This window comes from Anomaloglossus baeobatrachus, chromosome 8 (genome assembly GCF_048569485.1).
Source record: "Anomaloglossus baeobatrachus isolate aAnoBae1 chromosome 8, aAnoBae1.hap1, whole genome shotgun sequence".
Taxonomy (NCBI): domain Eukaryota; kingdom Metazoa; phylum Chordata; class Amphibia; order Anura; family Aromobatidae; genus Anomaloglossus; species Anomaloglossus baeobatrachus.
In genome coordinates, this window is record NC_134360.1 from 192,584,423 (window position 1) to 192,609,349 (window position 24,927).

General features: G+C 44.2%; 1 protein-coding gene across 2 annotated transcripts in view; it reads left to right on the top strand.

Annotated features, from left to right (window-relative positions):
• The window catches only part of BRDT (bromodomain testis associated), a 212,624-nt gene that overhangs the window by 166,284 nt on the left and 21,413 nt on the right, over positions 1–24,927 (top strand). For both annotated transcript variants that reach the window (XM_075322321.1, XM_075322320.1), the window contains exons 13-16: positions 16,096–16,142; positions 17,101–17,260; positions 18,379–18,491; positions 21,653–21,764. In XM_075322321.1, the coding sequence (XP_075178436.1) occupies positions 16,096–16,142; positions 17,101–17,260; positions 18,379–18,491; positions 21,653–21,764 (432 nt within the window). The remainder of the gene's footprint in view (positions 1–16,095; positions 16,143–17,100; positions 17,261–18,378; positions 18,492–21,652; positions 21,765–24,927) is intronic.

Below are 24,927 nucleotides of genomic sequence, written 5' to 3' on the forward strand. Positions count from 1 at the left end.
AATGTAAAGTGTTAATGTTTTAATGTTTTATTTAAATATTATTATTTGTTTTTAATTGAGCAAAATATAAAAAATAAATTAAAAAGTTTTTTGATATTTTCCACTGTTAAACACTAGGGGGAGCAGCTGCTGAAATCCTACAAAAATCACACTGTAGAAAAAGCCTGGATTACAGTTGCAGTAAAGTGGGTAGAATCTGCTCTCCTGTGTGTAATGTCACACCTCTCCCTCCAAATCTGGGTGTTTCCAACAGATAAGCGAGAATGCAATGTAGGGACACAGTGCAGAGCCATTTTGTTGGTGACCACAAATGTCTGTCACCAAGAACAGATGCATAGTGCTCCCAACATAACGCTCAGCGCGCCCCGGTCCAGCAATGCTCTGCCGCATGCACACACACCTGCAATGTTCTGCCACATGTACGCCCGCAATGCTCTGCCACACGGACACACGCAGTGTGTGTGTCTGTACACTGTGTATATACTGTGTGTGACAGCACCCAGCATGAGGGCAGCGGAGCCAGCGTGTGTGTATACTATATACCATGTACTGTGTCTATACTATATACTGTGTGTATATACTATATACCGTATGAACACAGTGTAAATTCTGTGTGTGACCGAGCAGCATGAGGGGAGGTGGAGCCAGCGTGTGTATAGACTATATATCATGTACTGTGTGTATATACTATATACCGTGTGTACAGTGTGTATATACTGTGTGACCGAGCAGCATGAGGGAGACGGAGCCAGCGTGTGAATATAATATATACCGTGTATTGAGTGTATATACTGTGTGTATATACTATATACCGTGTGTACACTGTGCATATACTGTGTGTGTGAGACCGAGCAGCATGAAGGAGGCGGAGCCAGCGTGTGTATATATTATATACCATGTACTGTGTGCATATACTAATAGACCGTGTGAACACTGTGTATATATTGTGTGTGTGACCAAGCAGCATGAAGGAGGCGGAGCCAGCGTGTATATACTATATACCATATACTCTGTATATACTACATACCGTGTGTACAGTATGTATATACTGTGTGTGACCAAGCAGTATGAGGGAGGCGGAGCCAGCGTGTGTACAGTATATACTATATACCGTGTACTGTGTCTATATACTGTGTGTATATAATATATACCGTGTGAACACTGTGTATATACTGTTTGTGACCGAGCAGCATGACTGTGCAATGCTCTGCATGCACGACCACCCGCAATGCTCTGCCACATGCACGCACACACAATGCTCTGCCACATGCACGCACACACAATGCTCTGCCACATGCACGCACACACAATGCTCTGCCACATGCACGCACACACAATGCTCTACCACATGCACGCACACACAATGCTCTGCCACATGCACGCACGCACACACACTGCTCTGCTAGGCACGCACACACACTGCTCTGCCAGGCACGCACACACACTGCTCTGCCAGGCACGCACACACAATGCTCTGCCAGGCACGCACACACAATGCTCTGCCAGGTACGCACACACAATGCTCTGCCAGGTACGCACACACAATGCTCTGCCAGGCACGCACACACAATGCTCTGCCAGGCACGCACACACAATGCTCTGCCAGGCACGCACACACAATGCTCTGCCAGGCACGCACACACAATGCTCTGCCAGGCACTCACACACACTGTTCTGCCAGGCACGCACACACACTGTTCTGCCAGGCACGCACACACAATGCTCTGCCAGGCACGCACACACACTGCTCTGCCAGGCACGCACACACAATGCTCTGCCAGGCACGCACACACAATGCTCTGCCAGGCACGCACACACAATGCTCTGCCAGGCACGCACACACAATGCTCTGCCAGGCACGCACACACAATGCTCTGCCAGGCACTCACACAAACTGCTCTGCCAGGCACGCACACACACTGCTCTGCCAGGCACGCACACACACTGCTCTGCCAGGCACGCACACACACTGCTCTGCCAGGCACGCACACACAATGCTCTGCCAGGCACGCACACACAATGCTCTGCCAGGCACGCACACACAATGCTCTGCCAGGCACGCACACACAATGCTCTGCCAGGCACTCACACACAATGCTCTGCCAGGCACTCACACACAATGCTCTGCCAGGCACGCACACACAATGCTCTGCCATGCACGCATGCACAGTGCTCTACCACACGCACGCACAAAATGCTTTGCCACGCGCACGCACAAAATGCTTTGCCACGCGCACGCACAAAATGCTTTGCCACGCGCACGCACAAAATGCTTTGCCACGCGCACGCACAAAATGCTTTGCCACGCGCACGCACAAAATGCTTTGCAACGCGCACGCACAAAATGCTTTGCCACGCGCACGCACAAAATGCTTTGCCACACGCACGCACAAAATGCTTTGCCACACGCACACACACAAGCACGACCGCTGCGGCCGGGAAGGGAGTGGGGCCGTATACTACTCACAGAGGCTGATAGGTGACAGGCCATGGGCGGAGAGTGTGGGGGTGTCATTGGAGACTGTAGCATCGGCGGCGGGGGGGAGGGGCGCCGGTACACTACTCCCACGGGCCGAACGGGTGACGCGGAAAAGTTCAGCACACAGCATGATCGCTGTGAGCTGCAGAAAGATGGCGCTGATCTCCTCCCTCTGCTGTGATCTGGACAGCCCAGCAGGGCCATTTCACAGCAGGGAACTCTCCTGTAATAAGCCTAGGGGTCGGATTCAGACTATCAGAGTCTATGCACAGGGGCTGACATAAAGGAGTGAGTATCTGTCGTTACACACACAGCAAATCCAGCATGGCAGCCCCCAGTGCCTCCAGTAAAATTAGAATTAAATAAAAAGTAAATAAGCAGTGATTTTAATTTTGTATTAAAAATACTTGATATCATAATCACTATTTTTAATACAAAAATAAAAAAATGCCACCCCCACCCTACTGAAGTAGTCAGACTGGCTGAACTTTTATTATCCATTGATTCTTAACAATGTATCAGATAAATTTGGAAGAAATTTGGATGGAGCACAGAAGTACAAAATTGGTCTTCAGTGTGTCATCTGTTTTATATAAATAACCATACACGTTAGTTGCCGAGCCTGATCCAAAAAATGGATGAGAATAGGACATGTTCTGAGTCTTACTGACCAGAGTCACTGATCAATCTTAAAACTGGTGTATAGGGAACCATGAAACTATGGGTCAGTGTCAGTCCGGGGAAAAAAAACAACACCACTATTGAACATGTCCCACGGATGTGGGAAAGTAACCGAATGTGTCTGGGAGCACCCAACTCTTCCGCCAACAAATGATTATATTGGGGGAGATTAGGATCCAACATGTCAAATTTCATCCATTTTATTCCCGAAGAGATGAGCCGTCATCAGGGGAGTTTGGCAGCGGCTTTCTGAGTACTTGGTGAGAGAGAGAGACAGAGAGCATTGCCAGCTGAATCATTGTTTGGCCAACTGCTAGGACTTAACTGTCTTCGGGCAGGTACTACAGTTATATCCTGAAATATTTGTTCTGTGACAGACGTTTTCATTTTAGCGGTTTCCGACAATATATTCAATACAGATAAGTTCTATAATCAATATGAGCTTAAAGTGCAGACTCTTGGCCTTCATTTGAGGGCATTCCTATCCTAATCGGAGTAAGGGTTTAGCAATTAGAACTCTTTTTTTATTATGTAACTGCCTCTTTTTTAAGAGACCAAAAGTAATTGGACAATTATCTCAAAAGCTCTCTAATGGGCTGTATGGGATATTCTGTCATTAATCCATAATTAATTAAGCAGGCAAATGGTTTCGAGCTCATTCTAGGTCTGGCATTTGCATTTGGAAGCTGTTGCTGTGAACTCACAATATGTGGTCAAACAAGCTCTCAGTGCAAGAGAAACATAAGATCATTATGATGGGGAAAAAAAAAGAAGAAATCCATCACAGCGATAGCAGAAATTTTACAAGTAAACAGTTTTTGGAACATTCTGGGGAAAAAAAAACACACTCTTGAGCTTGGAAACTCAAAAAGGCCAGGATAGAATCCTTTATATCGTGAAGAAAAAACCTTTTTACAACATCCACCCAAGTGAAGGACACTGTATGGTGTAGGTGTTAGGCTATGTGCCCATGTTGCGTTCTGTCCCTGCAGAAATTTCTGCAGCGATTTGAACAGCACACGTGCGCTTCAAATTGCTGCAGAAACAGTCCGTAATAAAAAGCCGATTTCATGCGCTCTGGATGCAGCCTCTCCCATAGACAGAGCGGGGGCTGCATCCAAAGCGCATGAAAGAAGTGACATGTTGCTTTTTAGAACGCAGCGCTTCGGCAGAAGCCGAAGCGCTGCATTCTAATACACCATGTGGGCATGGATTAGGCACAATCTTCATAGATTGTGCTGGGGACGCAGGATGCATGCAGTTACTCCTAATGTCCGGGCGGGTTATGCACGTCTATCCCCGCCCACCCGCCGCCTGTTCCTCCCTCTCTCTGGTTGTATTCAAATTTCTCTCTTCAGTAACATGACACCAGAGTTGGCACCTGCGCATAGTGCTTATCTCCGGCGCCATGTTTCTGAAGCCCACAGTAGCTAGTATTACCTGCAGCTACGATATCATGCTGCTCCAGGACACAGTGACCGGGTCTCGCAGCACTGCCGTCACGGGGTCATGTGAGTCCATTGTGAACTTACCTCACCTGACCCCCGATGTCGCTGGCAGGCTGCTGTCTGCTTTTTCCTGTGGCGTCCCGGTGTCCTAGGCGGCTGCTGTGCTGGCACCGGTGTCCTGGGGCGGCACGATATCGTAGCTGCAGGTAATACTAGCTACTGCGGGCTTCAGAAACATGGCGCCGGAGATGAGCGCTATGCGCAGGTACCAACTCCGGCGCCATGTTTCTGAAGAGAGAAATTTGAATACAACCAGAGAGAGGGAGGAACAGGCGTCGGGGGGGCGGGGATACATGTGCATAACCCGCCCGGACATTAGAAGAGAGGTGCACACGTCAATCAAAAAGTGCTTGGTTTTTCAAACTTTATAAAGTTGAATTTCACAGCCTAAACACCCGAGCTTCCCCTTGATGGTATGTACACACTGTGCCTCATTGTGCCAGTACTGCACTGGCTGCACCTTATATAGGAAAATGCTGATGTTTGGTTCCCTTTAAGGACAAAGCCAGTTTTGTACTAAATGACCCGGCTATTTTTTGCAATTCTGACCAGTGTCCCTTTATGAGGTTATAACTCTGGAACGCTTCAACGGATCCCGGTGATTCTGAGATTGTTTTTTCGTGACATATTGTACTTCATGACAGTGGTAAATTTAGGACAATATTTTTTGCTTTTATTTGTGAAAAAATCAGACATTTGATGAAAATTTTGCAATTTTCAAACTTTTTAAATTTTTATGCCCTTAAACCAGAGAGTTATGTCCCACAAAATAGTTAAGAATGTCTACGTCACATGTCTATTTCACATCAGCACAATTTTTGAAACAAAATGTTTTGGGGTTAAGAAGTTAGAAGGGTTCAAAATTCATCAGCAATTTCCCATTTTTTTCAACAAAATTTACAAAACCATTTTTTTTAGGCACCATATCACAATCGAAGTGACTTTGAAAGGCCCAGGTGAAAACAAATACCCAAAAGTGACACTATTCTAAAAACTGCACCCCTCAAACCCTCACCCAAGAAGTTTAACCCTTCAGGTGCTTCACAGGAACTAAAGCAATGTTGCTCTAGCCCCAATTTATTCACTTTTAGAAGCAATAACACAACAATATGGACGCCAAAATTTGTTACCCAGTTTCTTCTGAGCACACTGATGCCCCACATGTGGTTAGAAACAAATGGGAGGACTTAGAACAGAAGGAGCAATATTTTAATTTTGGAACACAAATTTGGCTGAAACAGATTGTGGGCACCATGTCGCATTTGTAGGACCCCAAAGGTATCTAAACAGCAGAAAACTCCCACAAGTTACACGATTTTGGAAACTAGACCCTTCAAGAAATTTATCTAGATGTTTGGTGAGCACCTTGAACCCTCGGGTGCTTCACAGAAGGTTTATAACGTTGAGTCGTGAAAATAAAAAAAATCTTTTTATTTGCCACAAAATTGTTACTTCAATTAAATAGCTTTTTTTCACTAGGATAACAGGGAAAAAAAAATCACCATAAAATGTATTGTGCAATTTCTCCTGAGTACGCTGATACCTCATATGTGGTGGAAATCAACTGTTTGGGCGCACGGCAAGGCTCGAAAGGGAAGGAGCATCATTTCGCCATGTCGCATTTGGAGAGCCCCTAAGGTGCCTAAACAGTGGAGGTCCCCCACAAGTGACCCAATTCTGGAAACTAGACATCTCAAGGATTTTATCTAGGGGTACAGTGAGCATTTTGAATCCTCAGGTACTTCACAGAATTTGATTACCTTAGGTTGTCATATTGAAAATGTTCATTCTTTCTCCCAAAAATGTTGCTTTGGCACCAAATTTCTCACTTTTTCAAAAAGCAACAGCAAAAGTGAACTCCACAGTTTGTTTTCCAATTTCTTATGAGCACAGGGACAACCCACATGTGGTCAAAAACCTTTGTTTGCACAAATGGAAGGGCTCAAAACGCAAGGAGCACCATTTCACTTTTGGAAAAGCCGAAATAAATTGCAAGCACCATGTCGCATATGCAGGGTCCCCTATACAGCAGAAACTCCCCACAAGTGCCCCCATTTTGGAAACTAGACCCCCTAAAGGATTTTATTCAAGGGTATAGTGAGCATTTTGAATACACAGGTACTTCACAAAAATGTTGCTGTAGCTACAAATTTCACTTTTAGGCTATGTGCCCACAATCCGGCAACACGGAGTTTGCAGAGACTTGAGTGTTGTCCGCGGGAGAACACAGCTGCCCGTGCCTGGGTTCGGGCCATTGTGGACTTTAGCTTTATTCTTCCAATGGAGAACACTCTCGTCTCCGCAGCATAAATTGACATGCTGAGGCTCAGAAAGCCGCGCCGGATGTCCATTTTTGCTCCGGAGAAAAGAAGCACAGTGGGCAGGAGATTTCCAAAAATCCTTACGCCGTGCTTGTACTGTACAACGCAGCATTGTAGACACAGCAAAAACACTCTGCGTCCAAGACGCTGAAAACCCTGATCGTGGGCACACAGTCTAAAAAGCTAGGATGATGGATGGATATCAAACACATAATGTCCCACCCCCTGCATATTCTAAGCTTGCACCCTTTAGTGACTTTCATGTGACACTAAAGCGTGTTTTAGCCTTGTATTTAGCCAAAAAATTAAAATTATTAAAAAAGACATTGGGTGCCCCCCATTTTTGATAGCTAGCTATGGTAAAGCAGATGGCTGCAGCCTGCATACCACAGCTGGCAGCTTTATTTTTTTGTTTTTTTAAATAAATTAAAAAAAAAAGTGGGGTCCACCCAATTGGATTATCAGCAAAGGTAAAGTGGACAGCTGCGGTCTGGTATTCAGTGTGGGAAAAGCCATGGTTATTGGACCTTTCCAAACCTAAAAATAGCAAACCACAGCCACTACAGAAGTGGCGCATCCATTAGATGTTCCCATCCTGTCACTTAGCACCACCTCATCCCATTGCCCCTGGTGGGGTGGCAAACAGGGTAATATATGGGGTTGATACCAGCTGTGTAATGTCACCTGGCATCAAGCCCAGAGGTTCCTGATGTCACGGCGTCTAACAGATACCCGACATCATTAACCCCGTCAGTAAAAAAAAAAAAAAAAATACAACAATTTTTCTTTTTTTTTTTTTTTTAAAACAAATTCCCTCCACCAATTTATTGAAAAGAAAAAAAGATATGATCCAACGTAATCCATTATGGAGATCCCACGACGACTCTGGACCAGAGGGACCTGCATTAGCCTCATTCCACAATATGAGGGGCACGCTCAGAACGTATTCCCCATTTTCTGGAACAGCAGGCCCTTCATGTGAAGAGTGTGGCTGCAGATTACTGCACTCACGCTCCCCCGGTCCACAGTACAGCAGTATGAGCGGCAGTGAGCTCTGTGTCCCTGCTTGCAAGGAGCTGGCTGACAGCTGTTGTCTGCGCATGCGGCCGCCATCTTTTCTTCGGCACAGTCATTTACTGTAATGTGATAATCGGTATACACCGAAGATCACGTGACCGGGGACACAGAAAAAACAGGGAGCTGAAACCCTGAAGATTTTCCAATGCTGAGGAGCGCTTTTCACTTTTTTTTTTCTGACCGCCAATTTAAAACTGTGATCTGGCATAAGTACCCTATACTGCCGCCGTTTTTATCCGTATGGCGGTCGTAAAAGGGTTAAATGATCCCTTGCAATGTAAACAAAAATGATGCAAAATTAAACCCATGCTATTTGAATGGTTTGAAGTCTGTGTGTTTGTATGTGTATGTATATATGTGTATGTGTGTATATATAATATATTTGTGTGTGTGTGTATAGATCAACATGGAAAAGATTGGCATCCTTTACTCAAACATCCTGTGTGACTAAAGCCTAACAGTAATTTTTTCTGTCTTTTGGTGTGCTTTTTTATTTTTTTTTGCAGCAAAACCTGATCTTTTAGCAGTAAAGAAGCTACAATTTTTGCTGCGTTTGCCACTTTTTTTTTTTGCGTCATTTTTGGCGTGTCATTTTGTTTACAGTACATGTTTTAATAAACTTAGTTTTATTCACCAAAAATGCAGCAAGAAAAACATCAGTGTTTTTTTTCACTCTCATTGCTTTCAATGGTGAAAAAAGCAGAATTGACATCCTGCTTTCAAAAATGCAGCAAAAACTCCTCATTTTACCATTTCAATCAGGGGAAAAAAAAACCAGGCCTCAGCTCTACTTGTGTTTTACACGGATGAGTGCAATCCAATAAAACATTGGCTTGCACTCGCCCCAGTGTGAAACTTTGGGGCAGTGTCCATCTGCAATTGATTTCTGATGCCATATCTGCATGAGAAAAGAATTGCAGCATGCTGCGTTTGGCAGTGAGACTCTAACACGCACCCATACAAGTCCATGTGAGCATGGGAAACATCGCACTGCACACGGATGTCATCCAAGTGCAGTGCGATATATACATGCAGAGACAGGCTGTCGAAAAGAGGGAGAAAGTGCTCTCTCTCTCTTCTCCGAACCTTTGATCCGATCACAAGATCAGAGCGCAGTCACATGACACTCGGCTCACTGTTGCAGCAGAGCATGACCCGAGCATTGGAGAGGATACCCAAGTGGAGCCAAGGCGAAAGGCATAAAGTTAAAGATGACACACTTTGTAGTTTAGGCAAAATATATTTTTTATATAGATGGCTAGCTATCTATATCTATCTATCTTTTACCTTTTAAAAACTACAAAAAGGAAATGGGCTGATCCAAAGGTTTGGACACCCCTGGAGATTTGTGTGCTCCATTAACTGTGACAAAGGTTACAGATCTTAATTAGCCTGTTTGTGAACAAGCCATAACCCTATCATCATTAGGAAAGGCCAGGTGATGCAAATTTCACAGCTTTATAAAGCCTTTTCTAAAAACAGCAGCCATGGATTCTTCTAAGCAGCTGCCTAGCACTCTGAAAATGAAAATGGTGGAGGCCTACAAAGCAAGAGAAGGCTATAAAAACATAGCTATGCATTTTCAAGTTGCCCTTTCCTCTGTTTGAAACGTAATTAAACAATTGCAGTTAACAGGAACAGTGGCGGTCAAAATAAGGTCTGGAAGGCCAAGCTAAATTTCTGAAAGCTGCTCATAGGATTGCTAGAGAGTAGTAATGGGAGAATCGATTTTTGGTCCATACCGGATACCTAGTGTGCATGCACGGAGCCCGAACACGGGCTTCTCAGGGAAGTCCATGTTACTGTTCGGGTTAGGCCACACGAATAATGATAGAAATTGAAAAAAAAAAAAGATAAAATAAGGAATCAAGCAGGACCATTATACTTGTCAATCTTCCACACGGCTGTAACACTACTTCTGGGTCTGGTCATTAACCCTCAAACACATTCACTGCTTCCCCCGCCCACCGTCAGTCCCAGCATCTGTGATTGGTTGCAGTCAGACCGCGCCCCCACCCTATGTGACAGCGTCTGTGATTGGTTGGAAGCACACTGTCTACATCCCTATAATGATGTAAAAATAAATGTTATGAATTGGTAACCGTGGACAATCTAAAAAAAAGTCCCATTAATCAGGAAAAAACTAAAACCACAAGTGTAGTTGGAAACTAAGCTGACTGCAATCCCCTAGCTATCAAGACAACACTAGAAGTAGCAGTGGGATGTTCCTAACACACCTAGACACCTCGTCACTGCCGGAGAAACTAGCTACACCTCAAAGATAGAATTGAGGAATCTTAACTCGACTTGCCTCGGAGCAGTCCCCAAAGGAATAGCAAGCCCCCAACATGTAACGACGGGGATGTAAGAAAACACAATGCACATAAAATATAGATTAGCCAAGGTGAGGCCCAACTTACTAGATACAGCAGGACAGGAAAGATAACTGATTGCGGTCAGCAAAAAACCCTGCAAAAACTCCTGATAGAAAAAAGCCCCAAGACCATACGGTCTTTTCGCCACTATATCAGGTACTCTTGTGCCAGACACTTTGAACCGATATAATGGAAAGAAACAAATTCACAAAACAAATAATATTCTAAAGTGCAAATAATCCGAACAGGGAGAACCTCCCTTTCTTGCTGAAGGAACTGCCCTCCCAAAATAGCAGAAAGACAGAACCTCACATACAAGAAAACAAACACAACAAAATGGAGAAAAAAACACACACCTGTAGGTGCAAAACCAGCAATTAGGCAAAGAAAACCTGCAGAATTATCTGGACTAAGGAAACATTTATCACCAGCGGCAGCTAAGCAGAAACGGCTCTCCTATATACATCAGGCTGGTCAGCAATAGGATTTCCTGGATTCCCAATTAAGGCTATGTGCGCACTAGAAAGTGACTTTTTCTTAAGAAAAAGTCGGACCCTCTAAAAGAATTCCGCACCCGCGGTAAAAACCACGGTAAAACCGCATCCCCGATTTGCCGCGGATTTTCCGCAATTTGGTCCCCGCGGTTTTTACCATTATCTATGGCGAAAAAACGCAGATACCTGCGGAAAAGAAGTGACATGCTTATTAATTCCGCAGCGGAAAATCCGCAGGTAAATCTGCGGGTATAAAAAAACGCAGTGTGCGCACAGCATTTTTAAAAACCTATAGGATTTCCTGGGGAATGACTGCAGCAATGTTAGACACATTTTCTGCAGCAATTTCACGATAAATCCGTAGCGTGTGCACAGGGCCTAATACAAACACCGTTTTGAGCCACAGATTCAGGCTCCGCTTCATTACCATTCCTGGCCACCAGAGGGAGCTCCATGCCAGCACCCACTCGGATGACATTCACAACATAAATGAATAAAAATGGTATAGGGTACCCATATATTGTGCTACCCAGCACAGATAAAGCATGCGGCTACAGGCTATGTATAAGCCATGTGATTATCTTGGCTGTGTATCAAAATAAGAGGGACCCTATGTGCTTTATTAAAAAATTATTTTAAAAAGTGTGCAGTTCCCCAATTTTGATAGAAAGCCATGATAAAGTAGACAGCTGGGGGCTGGTATTCTCAACCTGGGAAGGCCCATGGTTATTGGGCCTCACCTAGCTAAAAATATCAGCCCAAAGCTGCCTAGAATTGTCACATGCATTAGATGCGACAATCTCGACACTTTACCTGGCTCATCCTGATTGCCCTGGTGCTGTGACAGTCGGGGTAATATAAGGGGTTAATGACAGCTCACAGCTGCCACAAAGCCCTAGATTAGTAATGGGTAGTGGTCTGAGGGCCCCCCATTACTGATCCTGTAAGTGAAAAGAAATAAACACAAACACTCGCCACAGCCTGAATTGGAACCTATTTGCTGCCAATAAAACAACCTAATGGGGGGACAGCAGGCCCTCTTTCCTAGCCACTTAGATAAAATGGTCATTGTTGACCAAGATTATAACTCCAATTGCAGCAGTTGTATGAAGTGTGAAATGGACATTGAGCGCACAAGAGTCCACTCCATGCAAATACTCCCCACTTTTGCTCTACATTAGGGGTAGTTGGTGTACGCCAGGCAGGGACAGATCTATTTAACACTAGGTGCTCCCTGCTTAGGGAACCATCACAGTCACGTGTTCTGCATTACTGATGAATGCCACTGGTTATAACTTATAAAGGTGCAGACGTTTTTCAGTCTGATTAATGGATGCTGTTGCTTTAGACCTGCGCTTTAGTCTTTTAATGAAAAGTACACTGGTGTAAAATGCGACAAAGCTATTAAAAGCCACAGGTCTCTTACAAAATCTATTGCACCTTTTGACTGTCTGCACCAGAAGAGCAAATCCCTTCCTTACGGGCAACCATAGGTTGGCGCGGTTATATAACAGTTTCCAAATTGTCAGACCATACTCTGTTTAAACCCAACCATTTTATTAAAACTAAAATAAATTCTGGGGAAAAAAAGGACAGATCGAAATATTTAAAAATTACACTGTGCATCTCTAAAGGGATTATATTATGTCCTTAGATCGGACATCATCTCAACGTTCTCTCTTCAAGGGCATTGTTAATCCCTTTCTTTTATGACACTGTATGTCAGATCTAGATGGGTCTGTATTCTAGGGGCATGAGAAAAATGTGTGCGTTCTCCGTGTATATGACTGAATTATTTTCAACACGATCATTTATTAAACCCTCAATGTATCTTCCCAAAACTATATGTGCAAAACAGATAATAACAATTGATTGCTGATTCATTTTCCCATTTTCCCCATCTTAATTTATTTCAAACCCGAGCCTATTAATTTGTGTTGTCTCCTTTCGTTTTTCTTCTTTTATCACAATTGTTGTCAGCACCTCCGCTGGAGGAAAATGCATAGCCGTCTTATTTAAAATGTCACAAAACTGTATAAATGTTTTGGGTAAAACCTGAATAATTTATTTGTTTTCTGCCGTGCAAATGTCTGTCCCAGAGTGCAATTAATTTTGAGAACACTGATGTATGGTTCAGTCATTATTGGAGCCTGGAGAATATTTTTGCCTAATAAATAGCGAATGTTAAACTTTACATGAACAAATAAATGTAACATTTACATGTAGGTTCCTCCACCTGATTGTGAGACACTATATGCATAGATCTAAGTCCCTACATGAAATGCAGATGTATGTGTGTGAATACATTTGTATGCGTGTATGAATGGATGCAAGTAAATGAAGCAGCACTCCAGTTAAAGGGGTTATCTGGTTATTTTTACTTTCTTTTACTATTTCCCTATTGGGCTACATTGGGGCAGGTAAGTAGATAGTGACCACTTGCCTGCCCTGCTGTCAGTCCCTCTCCACCGGCTCAGAGAGGTCATGTGACCTCCTGTCGCGATTTTGTTGCCTCCGGTCATTTCATGTCAACATGGGCAGGATCATGTTGACATGCAAATCTGTGAACAGCATGTTGCTGCCCTGCTGGGCGGGTACAGTGCATGGAGTCCCCACCCCCTTCCATACACCCTCCCACACATTCCCCCCACACCCGGTACTCTATCCGCAACCTCCCCAGTCACTGCTGTGGGGTCCATGAGCTGAGGGGAGGGGCCTGGCGGCGGCTGCCCACGGTGTCACTGCCAGCATCGGGCCCCCTGCTCAGGATCGCACATTAAAATGTATCTGCATCACATATGCCAATACATTTGAAAGCACTGATGAGAGGGAGTGCTGCGCTGCTTCTCATCACTGTCCCACTGTCTGTGTCTGACCATTCAGGATAGCGGTGACGTCACTACGTCCGCTGTCTGGTCTGGACATATCAGCACAGAACGTGCAGCAGCGGCAGGGACCGAGGAGGGGTGAGTATGTATTCCCTACATGTGTTTCCTATGGGGGTAAGGGGGTCAGTGCAGAACGATGGGGGGGGGGTGCTACAGAGCTCCATGTGTGTATGGGGAAGGGTTGCAGAGCCCTGTGTGTGTGTGTGTGTGTGTGTGTGTGTGTGTGTGGGGTGCAGAGCCCGATGTGTGTGTGCGCGGTGCAGAACCCGATGTAGGGCTGTTATTTCCAATGCTAGAGTGATAACAGGCCAGTTGCTGGGGCAGAATACTGACAGGGAATGTGTGTGCAGAGGCCGGGCAGGGGGCGAGGCTGGACAGTGAGGCCGGGCGGTGCCAGCTCTGACTGGGAGGTTTAGCACAGGAAGTGGTCATGTTTGCTGGAGCTGAATGTAAACAAAAAGCTGCAGAGAATAAAGGGATAATTCAAGAGGAACAAAAGTTAGAAAACAAAAAATAACAATGTAGGTGTGATTTATATGACAATACAGCACAGATAAACTCAAACATTTTTGGTAAGCTAATGTCGGACAACTCCTTTAATTTATGCAAAAAGCTAGAGAACTCTTTATTAGCCCATGTAGCAACGTTTTGGTTCCACTACAGAACTTTTCTCAAGGTTTGGAATAGTCCTCCAAATTTTTACACAAATTAACTGTAGTGCTGCTTAATTTATTTTAAATTGCTCTTTAAAAGATTTGTTGGAGGTCATCACAGATATTGTCTTATTTAATAGGAAACATAGTGCGGCAATAATTGCCATCAAAATGATTGACTTGTAATGGAGTCCGTCAGGACCAACCGAGGTGTCAATGGGGTCCCTCGAGTATACCTCATGTCTATTGTGCAACAGATTCTGCAGAATGTGGTGGCACTTCTTGTATTGCACATTTCCAAAATTTAGAGGCAAGCCTTAAGCTTGCCATACACGTTAAATGGCTGTCGTCCAATTGACGCTTCGGCCAACCGCTATCTCGTGCAAGTCTCCCATATACAAGGTCACACGTTCAGCTGAGTGCTCTTGGGATCTCTGTGAGAAATCCACCAATTAATACGTCGGCAGTTGAGGAGAACCATGCTAGCAGCAGTTCAAAATTGGACATATGCAATTGACATTTCCTTCGACGATCATTTGGTTAGAGCCCCATGCACGTTATACTATCAGTCTAACCCATTGATATCCGCCAAAAAACAGCTATATTTTTATACTTCATGACTAGAGATGAGCCAACCCAAACTTTAAAGTTCAGTGTTCGTACTGAACACAAAAAAATCAGTGTTTGGAGCTCGAGTGCTTTACGTATACAAGGCACTCCAGAGAGCATTGCTTGGGCACACTTGATGCTCGGCACAGTGTGAGCTGCTTGCAGTGTTTGGCTCTCACTGGGGGTAAAATCAGCGTTATCTGATGTAGTGTGTACACACAAAAACCCCTCCCTCATTCCGGAAGTGCTCTGTTTATAGCTGGCTGTGTGTGGGCGGAGACTCTAACTGCCCAATCAGTGATTTCCAATGAAGTTTGGATCCAGAACAGAACTTTTATCTAAAGTTTGGCTGAACCCGCAGAACCCGTTCTTCCACAGGTCCGCTCATCTCCGTCAATGACAATTAGTCCTTCAGTAATTAAAGCATTAGCAAGTTCTCATCTGCTTCTCCCCACGCACTAAGCCAGATTGTCAGGTCTCTCCCTATATCTTCCAGTGTAGATGAATTGGAAGGGAAAAGTTAGGGACGTGTCTGTTGAACTAGTCACCTTGTCCCTGGTTGTGCTTTCAACTTTTTCTGTTGGAATCTCACAGCGCTTCAAACAAATGTTCTTGTGCTGAGATAACTTTATAAATGTGTCCCTGCTATTTACTGTGTAATGGCTGTGTCTGACTATACAGGAACATGGTCTGATCATACCCCACAGCTTCTGGGCTGTGGAGGACACAAGAGTATACAGTCAGGACAGCACGGGATCACAGCTACTGCTTTCTGTGAGGTAAAACATTTCCCTGCTTGTTATAAAAACACATTTTACCTCACAGAATCCATAATCTGTTGCTTAAAATGTATTTTTGATTGTGGGACAACCCCCTTTAATGCTTTGCATAAAAGATTCTCTTTTAAAAAGTGTTGCAAATATTTGAATTTTTTTTCTATTTGCTTTTTGATATTTAGAATGCAAAGCTCTGTGTTTTTACACTCCAATTTTTTTTTTCTTTTCTTTTAGATAACCACTATCCTAATAGGAGTGTTACCCCTGCAAAGCAAAATGAGGTGAATACAGTGATAATCTGCCATTTAAATTTTCTTTGGTTAACAGCTACTTATTTTCTATCATAGTATCCATTTGTTTATATAGTAAAAAGAAATGAAAACCCTGTTAGATCTTTAAATGCAAAGCAAATATTAAAAAAAAAAGTAGTTTTAGTAAAAAAAACTTTAAGTTTAAATGGAGTTTTTTCCTGTAGTTAAAATATGTAATTTTTTTATGATTGTCCGCATCTGACACACACCAATTCTGAGAATGAAGGGAACGCAGCATTATTTTAGTGCTGTATCCGAATATACTTTTTCCATGCCATCATCCATTATATGAATGGTGCCACGCTGCAGTCTCCTGTATAGTCTGGGGATACTGTATAGTGGAAAACAGTGAAAAAGGCTACATGGTACACTATAAATAATAAAATAAATCTTTGCTAACATATTCCGCAGCACTTTACATACATCAGGAACACTGTCCCCATTGGGGCTCACAATCTAAGGTCCCTAATATCGTCTTCATTCTCAGGATTGGTGGGAGTTAAAAGTTAGACAACTACTGTTTTTTTTGTTTTTGTTTTTTTTGTTTTAGTGATGGTATATTATATGATTTTATGAAATACAAAGACTCCTTTAAACAGGGTTTTTACATACTTCAGATATTGGTTTGGAAATTCCCACGGTGCTGTTTTTAATTTTGATTTTGTCAATTTGTTGTAAAAAAAAAAATATGGACACCTAAAATTTGAGCTACATTGGATAGCCTTTAACTGTTAAAATAGTCCCAATTAGTCTCCTTCAATCTAGCAAGTGTAAATGCAGTCCACAATAAGTTCCCAGTCAGTATCCTCCACCTTCTGGAAGCTGTGGCTGACCACTTAATTTACTGATTCCTGTTTTATATATTAGCTGTGTTCTGACAAGTTGGAATATTAGACATGTTGAATATTCTGCTTTTCTGTGTTTGCAGATAACTGTTACTAATGTGTCCAGAGACTTAGCCACTTCTCAGCCTTCTCTTTCCAAAGACTGTCCACAAACTACACAAGTTCCCTCTGTCAGCGATCCATGCAAACCCGTATTGAATATTACGGAGGAACTTGAGTATTGTATTCTCCCATCGCCATTAGGTAAAGGGTTGATTTTGCAGATTTCAGCAACCGCAGTTCCAAGTTGACAGTACGTTATTATCTAAATGTGTATTGCATATCCATTAGTATCCTGAAATGTATTAATGAAATCCATGACACCTAAAAGGGTTATTCACCGATATAAATCTATATGGGGCAGCATGGTGGCTCAGTGGTTAGCACTGCAGTCTTGCAGCTCTGTGATCCTGAGTTCAAATCCCACCAAAGGACAACATCTGCAAGGAGATTGTATGTTCCCCGTGTTTGCGTGGGTTTCCTCCCAGGTTCTCAGGTTTCCTCCCACACTCCAAAGACCTACAGATAGGGAATTTAGATTGTGAGCCCCCATGGGGACAGTGTTGCCAATGTATGTAAAGTGCTGTGGAATTAATAGAGCTATATAAATGAATACATATTATTATTATTATTATAATAATATCCTACACCTTCCTAGCCCTATCTCTGTGCCTTAAGGGTACTTTACACTCCGCGACATCGCTAGCGATGTCGAGCACGATAGCACCCGCCCCCGTCGTATGTGCGACATTTGGTATCGCTGCCGTAGCGACGTCACTGTGACCGCTGAACAATCCCTCCTTCAAGGGGGAGATGCGTTCGGCATCACAGTGACGTCACCGCAACGTAACTAAGCGGACATCCACTAGAAGCGGAGGGGCGGAGATGAGCGGCCGGAACATGCCGCCCACCTTCTTCCTTCCTCATTGCCGGTGGACGCAGGTAAGGAGATGCTCGTCGTTCCTGCGGTGTCACACATAGCGAAGTGTGCTGCCGCAGGAATGACAATCAACATCGTACCTGCAGCAGCAACGATATTAAGGAAAGGAGCAACGTGTCAACGATCACCGTTTTTGAACAATTTTGCGTTGATCGTTGCTCATTAGTGTTACATGCTGCGATGTCGCTACCGGCGCTGGATGTGCGTCACTAACAACATGACCCCGACGATATATCGGTAGCGATGTCACAGCGTGTAAAGCACCCTTTACACTATAGTCCCAATGCACTAAGCCACTTCAAATCGTATTGGACAAATATATTTAGCACTTACTGCTTACTATTTTGCACTTTTCTAACATTACAATTTTTTTTATTTATAGATATAAGTACGTTTTTGTCCCCAATCTTGTCTCCTATGTGTGAGTCCGATACTCCTACACAGAAAGAAACCCCACAATCCTGTCTATTGGAGACTGAGAAAACCGAACCAGAGGTAAGTGTTGCCTTATTCTACCATCTGGATAATTACACAAATGCATGGATCGTTTGTATCTATTCCTAATTGCTTTCTAATCCCTTTTTGAACCCCATGACAACACGTCTTACAAATAAATTCAACTATACTAGAGGGAATGGTAAAAAGTGTAAGGGTATGTGCGCACGTGTGCGTATTACATGCAGTTACGCTGCGTTCTGCACCGCAGCGTAACTGCATGCGTCCTGCGTCCCCTGCACAATCTATGGAGATTGTGCAGGAGCCGTGCGCACGTGGCATGTTAGAACGCAGCGATTCGGCTGCTTGCCGAATCGCTGCGTTCTAAGAAGTGACATGTTACTTCTTTCGTGCGTTCTGCATGCTGTCTATAGGGAGAGGCAGCATGCAGAGCGCACGAATCTGCCGGCACCATGCGCTTCAGAACGCAGCTTTTCAGCTGCGCTCTGAAGCGCACATTTTCGGTGCGGTGCAGAGCGCACACGTGCGCACATAGCCTAAAAGGAAAAAAAAGAAATCTAAATAAATAAAAAAAACATGCCCCCCTCCTCCTTTTCCCATTGTATAAATAAAAATGGAATAAACATATTTGTGATTTGCAAGTCTGAAATTACAATATTTACCCCATTCATTAAATGCTTCAAAGCATTAAAATCAAAGTGGCAGAATCACTGTTTTATAGTCCTTGCATCACACAAATTCTGCTTTCTTGATGAATATGTTAGAAGATAATCCTCTGCCATAAGCATCATCAGAGCAGCATTTGCAGTTTCTCATCAAATAATCTGTCAGCAGTATGTAGTAAACACGGCTCAACTCTGCACTGCCTACTAATTATAAGCTATGCTGTAGATAAGTTCAGGAGACTTAACCCCTTCACGACCTTTGACGGATCTATCCGTCATGGAGCATGTGAGGTTAAGCCCCGCCCCCTGCCGCCGGCAGGATGCGGCGATCCGCGCACATATCAGCTGTTTTTAACAGCTGACGTGTGCCTGCATGTTCCCAGTGGAATCGCTTCCACCCGGAACATTTTAACCCCTTACATCTCACTGCCAAAGTCTGGCAGTGAGATGTATATGCGCGCGGCCACCGGAAGTCACGTGCGCAATCACGTGACTTTCAGTGGTTGCCATGATAGCACAGGGTCATGTGATGACGCCTGTAGCTTACATGACTCACTTCTTTCAATGCCGGAATACAGCCGGCATTGAAAGTAAAGCATCGTATCTGCAGTTCTCAGCTCTGTAGCTGAGATCTGCCGATAGTGCAGAGCGATCGGATTGCTGATGGCTATAGCCCCCTAGGGGGACTAGTAAAATAAAAAAAAAAAGTAAAAAAAAAAAGTTTAAAAAAAAAAACCTAAAAGTTCAAATCACCCCCCTTTCGCCCCATTGAAAATGAAAGGGTGTTAAAAAAATAAAAAATATATACATATTTGGTATTGCCGCGTTCAGAAATGCCCGATCTATCAAAATATAAAATAAATTAATCTGATCAGTAAATGGCGTAGCGGCAAAAAAATTCCGAACGCCAAAATTACGTTTTTTGGTCGCTGCAAGTTTTGCGCAAAATTCAATAACAGGCGATCAAAACGTAGCATCTGCGCAAAAATGGTATCATTAGAAACGTCAGCTCGAGACGCAAAAAGTAAGCAGTCACTGAGCCAGAGATCCCGAAAAATGAGAACGCTACAGGTTTCGGAAAATGGAGCAAAACGTGCGCCACTTTTATTGGACCAACTTGTGTTTTTTTTTTTAACACTTTAGATACAAGTAAACCTATACATGTTTCGTGTCTACAAACTCTCACTGACCTGAGGCATCATACCCACACATCAGTTTTACCATATAGTGAACACGGTGAATAAAATATCCCAAAAACTATTGTATGATCACGCTTTTTTTGCAATTTTTCCGCACTTGGAATTTTTTTGCCGTTTTACAGTACACCATATGGTAAATCTTATGGTTTCTTTTAAAAGTACAACTCGTCCTGCAAAAGACAAGCCCTCATATGGCAAGATTGACGGAAAAATAAAAAAGTTACGGCTCTCGGAAGAAGGGAGCAAAAACGGAAAGTGCCCCAGGGCTGAAGGGGTTACTGCTTGGACAATCCCTACTTATTTCCCATGTTTTGCCCCCATTAAAATAAAAAAAGCTTATACCCACCTCCTATGCTGAAGCAATTTCAGCTGTGTCGGTGCTCACATTAATGGGGCTAACGTGAGGTTGTTGGGCAGGATGGTGTACAGGAGCATATTTGTATACTACAGGCAGAACATGTTCTGTCAGTGTTGGAGGCAGAGCTGTGCTGGCAGGAAGCAACTGAGAGCCCAGTAGTGTGCATGACCGATGAGGACCACTGGAATTATAGAGAAACATTAGAAAGGGCAACAGGAGGATAAATGAAGGCTGAAAGAAACTGGAAGATTTATAAAAAAAAAAAAATTATATATATAATATATATATTGTGAGTGTGTGTGTGTGTGTGTGTGTGTGTGTGTGTGTGTATATATATATATATATATATATATATATATATATATATATATATATATATATATATATAATATATTAGATATAGATACATACATTATATATATCTATATATATATATATATGTGTGTGTGATATATTTATATATATATGTATGTGTATATATATGTATGTGTATATGTATATATATGTATGTGTGTATATATATGTGTGTGTGTGTATATATATATATATATATATGTGTGTGTTAGTGTGTGTATGTATAATATATATGTGTGTGTGTATATATGTGTGTGTATGTATGTGCATATGTGTGTGTGTGTGTGTGTGTGTGTATATATATATATATATATATATGTATGTATGTATGTATGTATGTATGTGTGTATGTATATATATGTGTGTGTATGTGTGTATATATATATATATATATATATAGTGTGTATATATGTGTGTATATATATTATATTAATATATCTACTGTATATGATATTGATATATACATATAATATATATATAGAATATAATATATATATTATATATATAATAATATAAAATATAATGTGTGTACATTTTTAGAAGACCGCATTATGCTTTGGGGAATAACCATTTGAGTTGTGCAGCAGTAGAGAGTGAACTGAATCACATTTTTTTATTTACCAGGCTTCATTGATTTCTAAAACAGAATTTCTTGAGACCAAGGACACAGCTGTTAACCCTGAAGGATCTACTGAATATAAGATTGACCCAGGAGGTCTTCTACTAAAGCCTGAATGTGAGTAAGCATCTTGTGCTCAGTTATGTTGCCACAACCACGTATGACTAGTGGTAAACTCTGAGCATATTTTAGCGTTCTGTATAAAGCAATGGATGAGAAGAGCTGGGAAGTCTCTAAGGGACTGGCTGCCTACTTCTTTAGGTGTTCTAAATAATCTGCAGGGAAACCTAACATAAAGCTCTTAGGCCCTGTGCGCACTTGCCGTTTTTTGCCGCGGATTTCCTGCGGTTTTGCTGCATGTTTCGCTGCAGAAAATGTTCATAACATCTCTGCAGTGAATCACCAGCAAAACCTATGGGAAAAAAAATGCTGTGCGCACTGTGGATTTCTTTGTCGCTCTATTGGGAGACCCAGACAATTGGTGTATAGCTACTGCCTCCGGAGGCCACACAAAGTATTACACTTAAAAGTGTAAGGCCCCTCCCCTTCTGCCTATACACCCCCCGTGGGATCACGGGCTCCTCAGTTTTCATGCTTTGTGCGAAGGAGGCTGACATCCACGCATAGCTCCACTGTTTAGTCAGCAGCAGCTGCTGACTATGTCGGATGGAAGAAAAGAGGGCCCATACTAGGGCCCCCAGCATGCTCCCTTCTCACCCCACTTTTGTCGGCGGTGTTTGTTAAGGTTGAGGTACCCATTGCGGGTACGGAGGCTGGAGCCCACATGCTGCTTTCCTTCCCCATCCCCTTAGGGCTCTGGGTGAAGTGGGATCTTATCGGTCTCCAGGCACTGAGGCCGTGCTCCATCCACAGCCCTGGGACGCTGCTGGACATGGAGCTGAGTATCTTCAGGGACATGGCCCTGCTACGATTGAGGTACTCTGTGTCCCCATAAAGGGGACCGCGCACAGACACACGGCAGCACTGCTGGGTGTGTTAGTGCGCCAGGGACGGCGGCGCTGCCCGCACTGGTGCCATCGCACACTACAGCGTAGCTGGGTGTGTTAGACTATTGGGGGACTGCCGCGCTAACCGCCGCTGCCATTTTTATCTCAGGCGCGGCTGGGACTTGTGGTGCGCCGGGGACTTCCGCGCCGACCAGGGCTTATATGCCGGGCCGCGCTTCTCACTCTAGTCCCCGGCTTGTGCGGCCTAGTCTCACTTCGTTACCGCCCACAGGCCTGCCAGTCAGGGTAAGGGCGTGACGCTGCACAGCACGGCAGCGCTGAGAGCTGGAGTATGCTTTGCATACTCCACCCCTCTCACTGTACACAGTGTGAAACCGGATTCCCGCACTTTCTGGGGCACGCCCACGGCCTCCTCCTCTACACAGGACGCCGGCAGCCATTCATGTCAGTTTTTTCTCTGGCTGAGAAAAGAGACAAGTTTGGGAAGACCCTGGCAGGGATTCTGGTGGTCACACAACCGCTGTGAGCGGGCGGTAAGCAGCACCTGTGGTGCTGACCCCACTAGTGCCGAAATGCACATATAGATATATGCTTGTACGCTATACATTGCACTGTTCGGTCGCACTTTTGTATTTTGGCTATATACCCTCCTTGATTGTTCGGGGGAGTTAACAGCATATCGTCTGTGAAAAACAAGGGTGCAGAAGCACAGGTTTTCTATGCAGCCTGTACAGCATGTACGGCTATACTGCCGGCAGGTTCCACGGACCCCAATTGTATGCAATGCACGGCCCTTGTGGAACTTACTCAGCCGGAGTCTCTGCTAATGGTCCAGGTGATGGGGACGGAGTTTGCAGTATTTACTTCAGACTTCTGAGACTATGGCTATGATACTAGAAGCCTTGCAGTCTGGCTATGATACTAGAAGCCTTGCAGTCCAGACCGGTCTCTCAGACCATGGGCACTGTTGTTTCATTGCCCCTGGTCCCCCCCCCCCCCCAACAGTTGGTACAACAAGGTGCTCCTGGAGTGTCTCAGGGATCCCAGGGTGAGGGGTCTGACTCGGACCGCAGTCCCAGACCCCCTAAGCGACCTCGCTGGGAGCATCCCTCGACATCACCGCATCATTCAGGGTCTCAGCATGGGGACTCTCTCTATGATGAGGCGGAGGTATCTGATCAGGATTCTGATCCTGAGAACGTTCTCTACCTGGATACACCTGATTGTGATACCGTAATGAACGATCTTACGGCGTCCATCAATCAAATGTTGGTTATTTCTCCCTCAGCTCCTACGCCTGAGGAGTCAGCTTCTCAGCAGGAGAAGTTCCGTTTCAGGTTCCCCAAGCGTACATTGAGTACGTTTCTGGATCACTCTGACTTCAGGGAGGCAGTCCAGAACAACCAGGCTTGTCCAGATATCGTTTTTTTCCAAACGCCTTAAGGATACACGTTATCTCTCCCCTTTTGGTCAAGGGCTGGGTTCAGTGTTCCAATGTGGACCTCCTATCTCCAGCGGCTAAATCCTTAGTTGCAGTGGAAGATATGGCTTCACTCAAAGATGCCACTGACAGACAGATGGAGCTCTGGTTCAGATCCATCTATGAAGCTATTGCCGCGTCTTTTGCTCCAGCTTTCGCAGCCGTCTGGGCGCTCCAAGCGGTCTCAGCGGCTCAAGCGCAAATTGAGGCAGTCACACGTATGTCTGCGTCGCAGGCTGCGTCTTTGACATCTCAAACGTCAGCGTTTGCGTCATACGCCATCAATGCTGTTCTGGACTCGGCGAGCCGGAAGGCGGTTGCGTCCGACAATTCAGTGGTAATACGCAGAGCCTTGTGGTTGCGAGAAGGGAAGGCAGATTCTGCTTCCAAAAAAGTGCCTAACCAGTTTGCCAATCTCTGGTTACCGCTTGTTTGGTGAGCGACTGGATGAAATCATCAAACAATCAAAAGGAAAAGGATACATCCTTTCCTCAGGCTAAACCGATCTACCCCAACAGAGGAGGGGACAGTCGAGGTTTCGGTCCTTGCGGGGCGCGGGCAGGTCCAATTCTCCTCGTCCAAAAGGCCTCAGAAGGATCAGAGGAATGCCGATTCACGGCCTAAATCACGGTTACAGGAGAGAGTTCTCCTCTCGTCCTCCGACTTGATTCTTCAGAACATCTCCGCCTCCCAAGAGAGCCGAGGCTCTCAGGCAGGCGGTGTGCACTCTGAAGGCAGAAGGAGTGGTGGTCCCGGTTCCTTTTCAGCAACAGGGTCACGGTTTTTACTCCAACTTGTTTGTGGTCCCAAAAAATGGCGGGTCTTTCCGTCA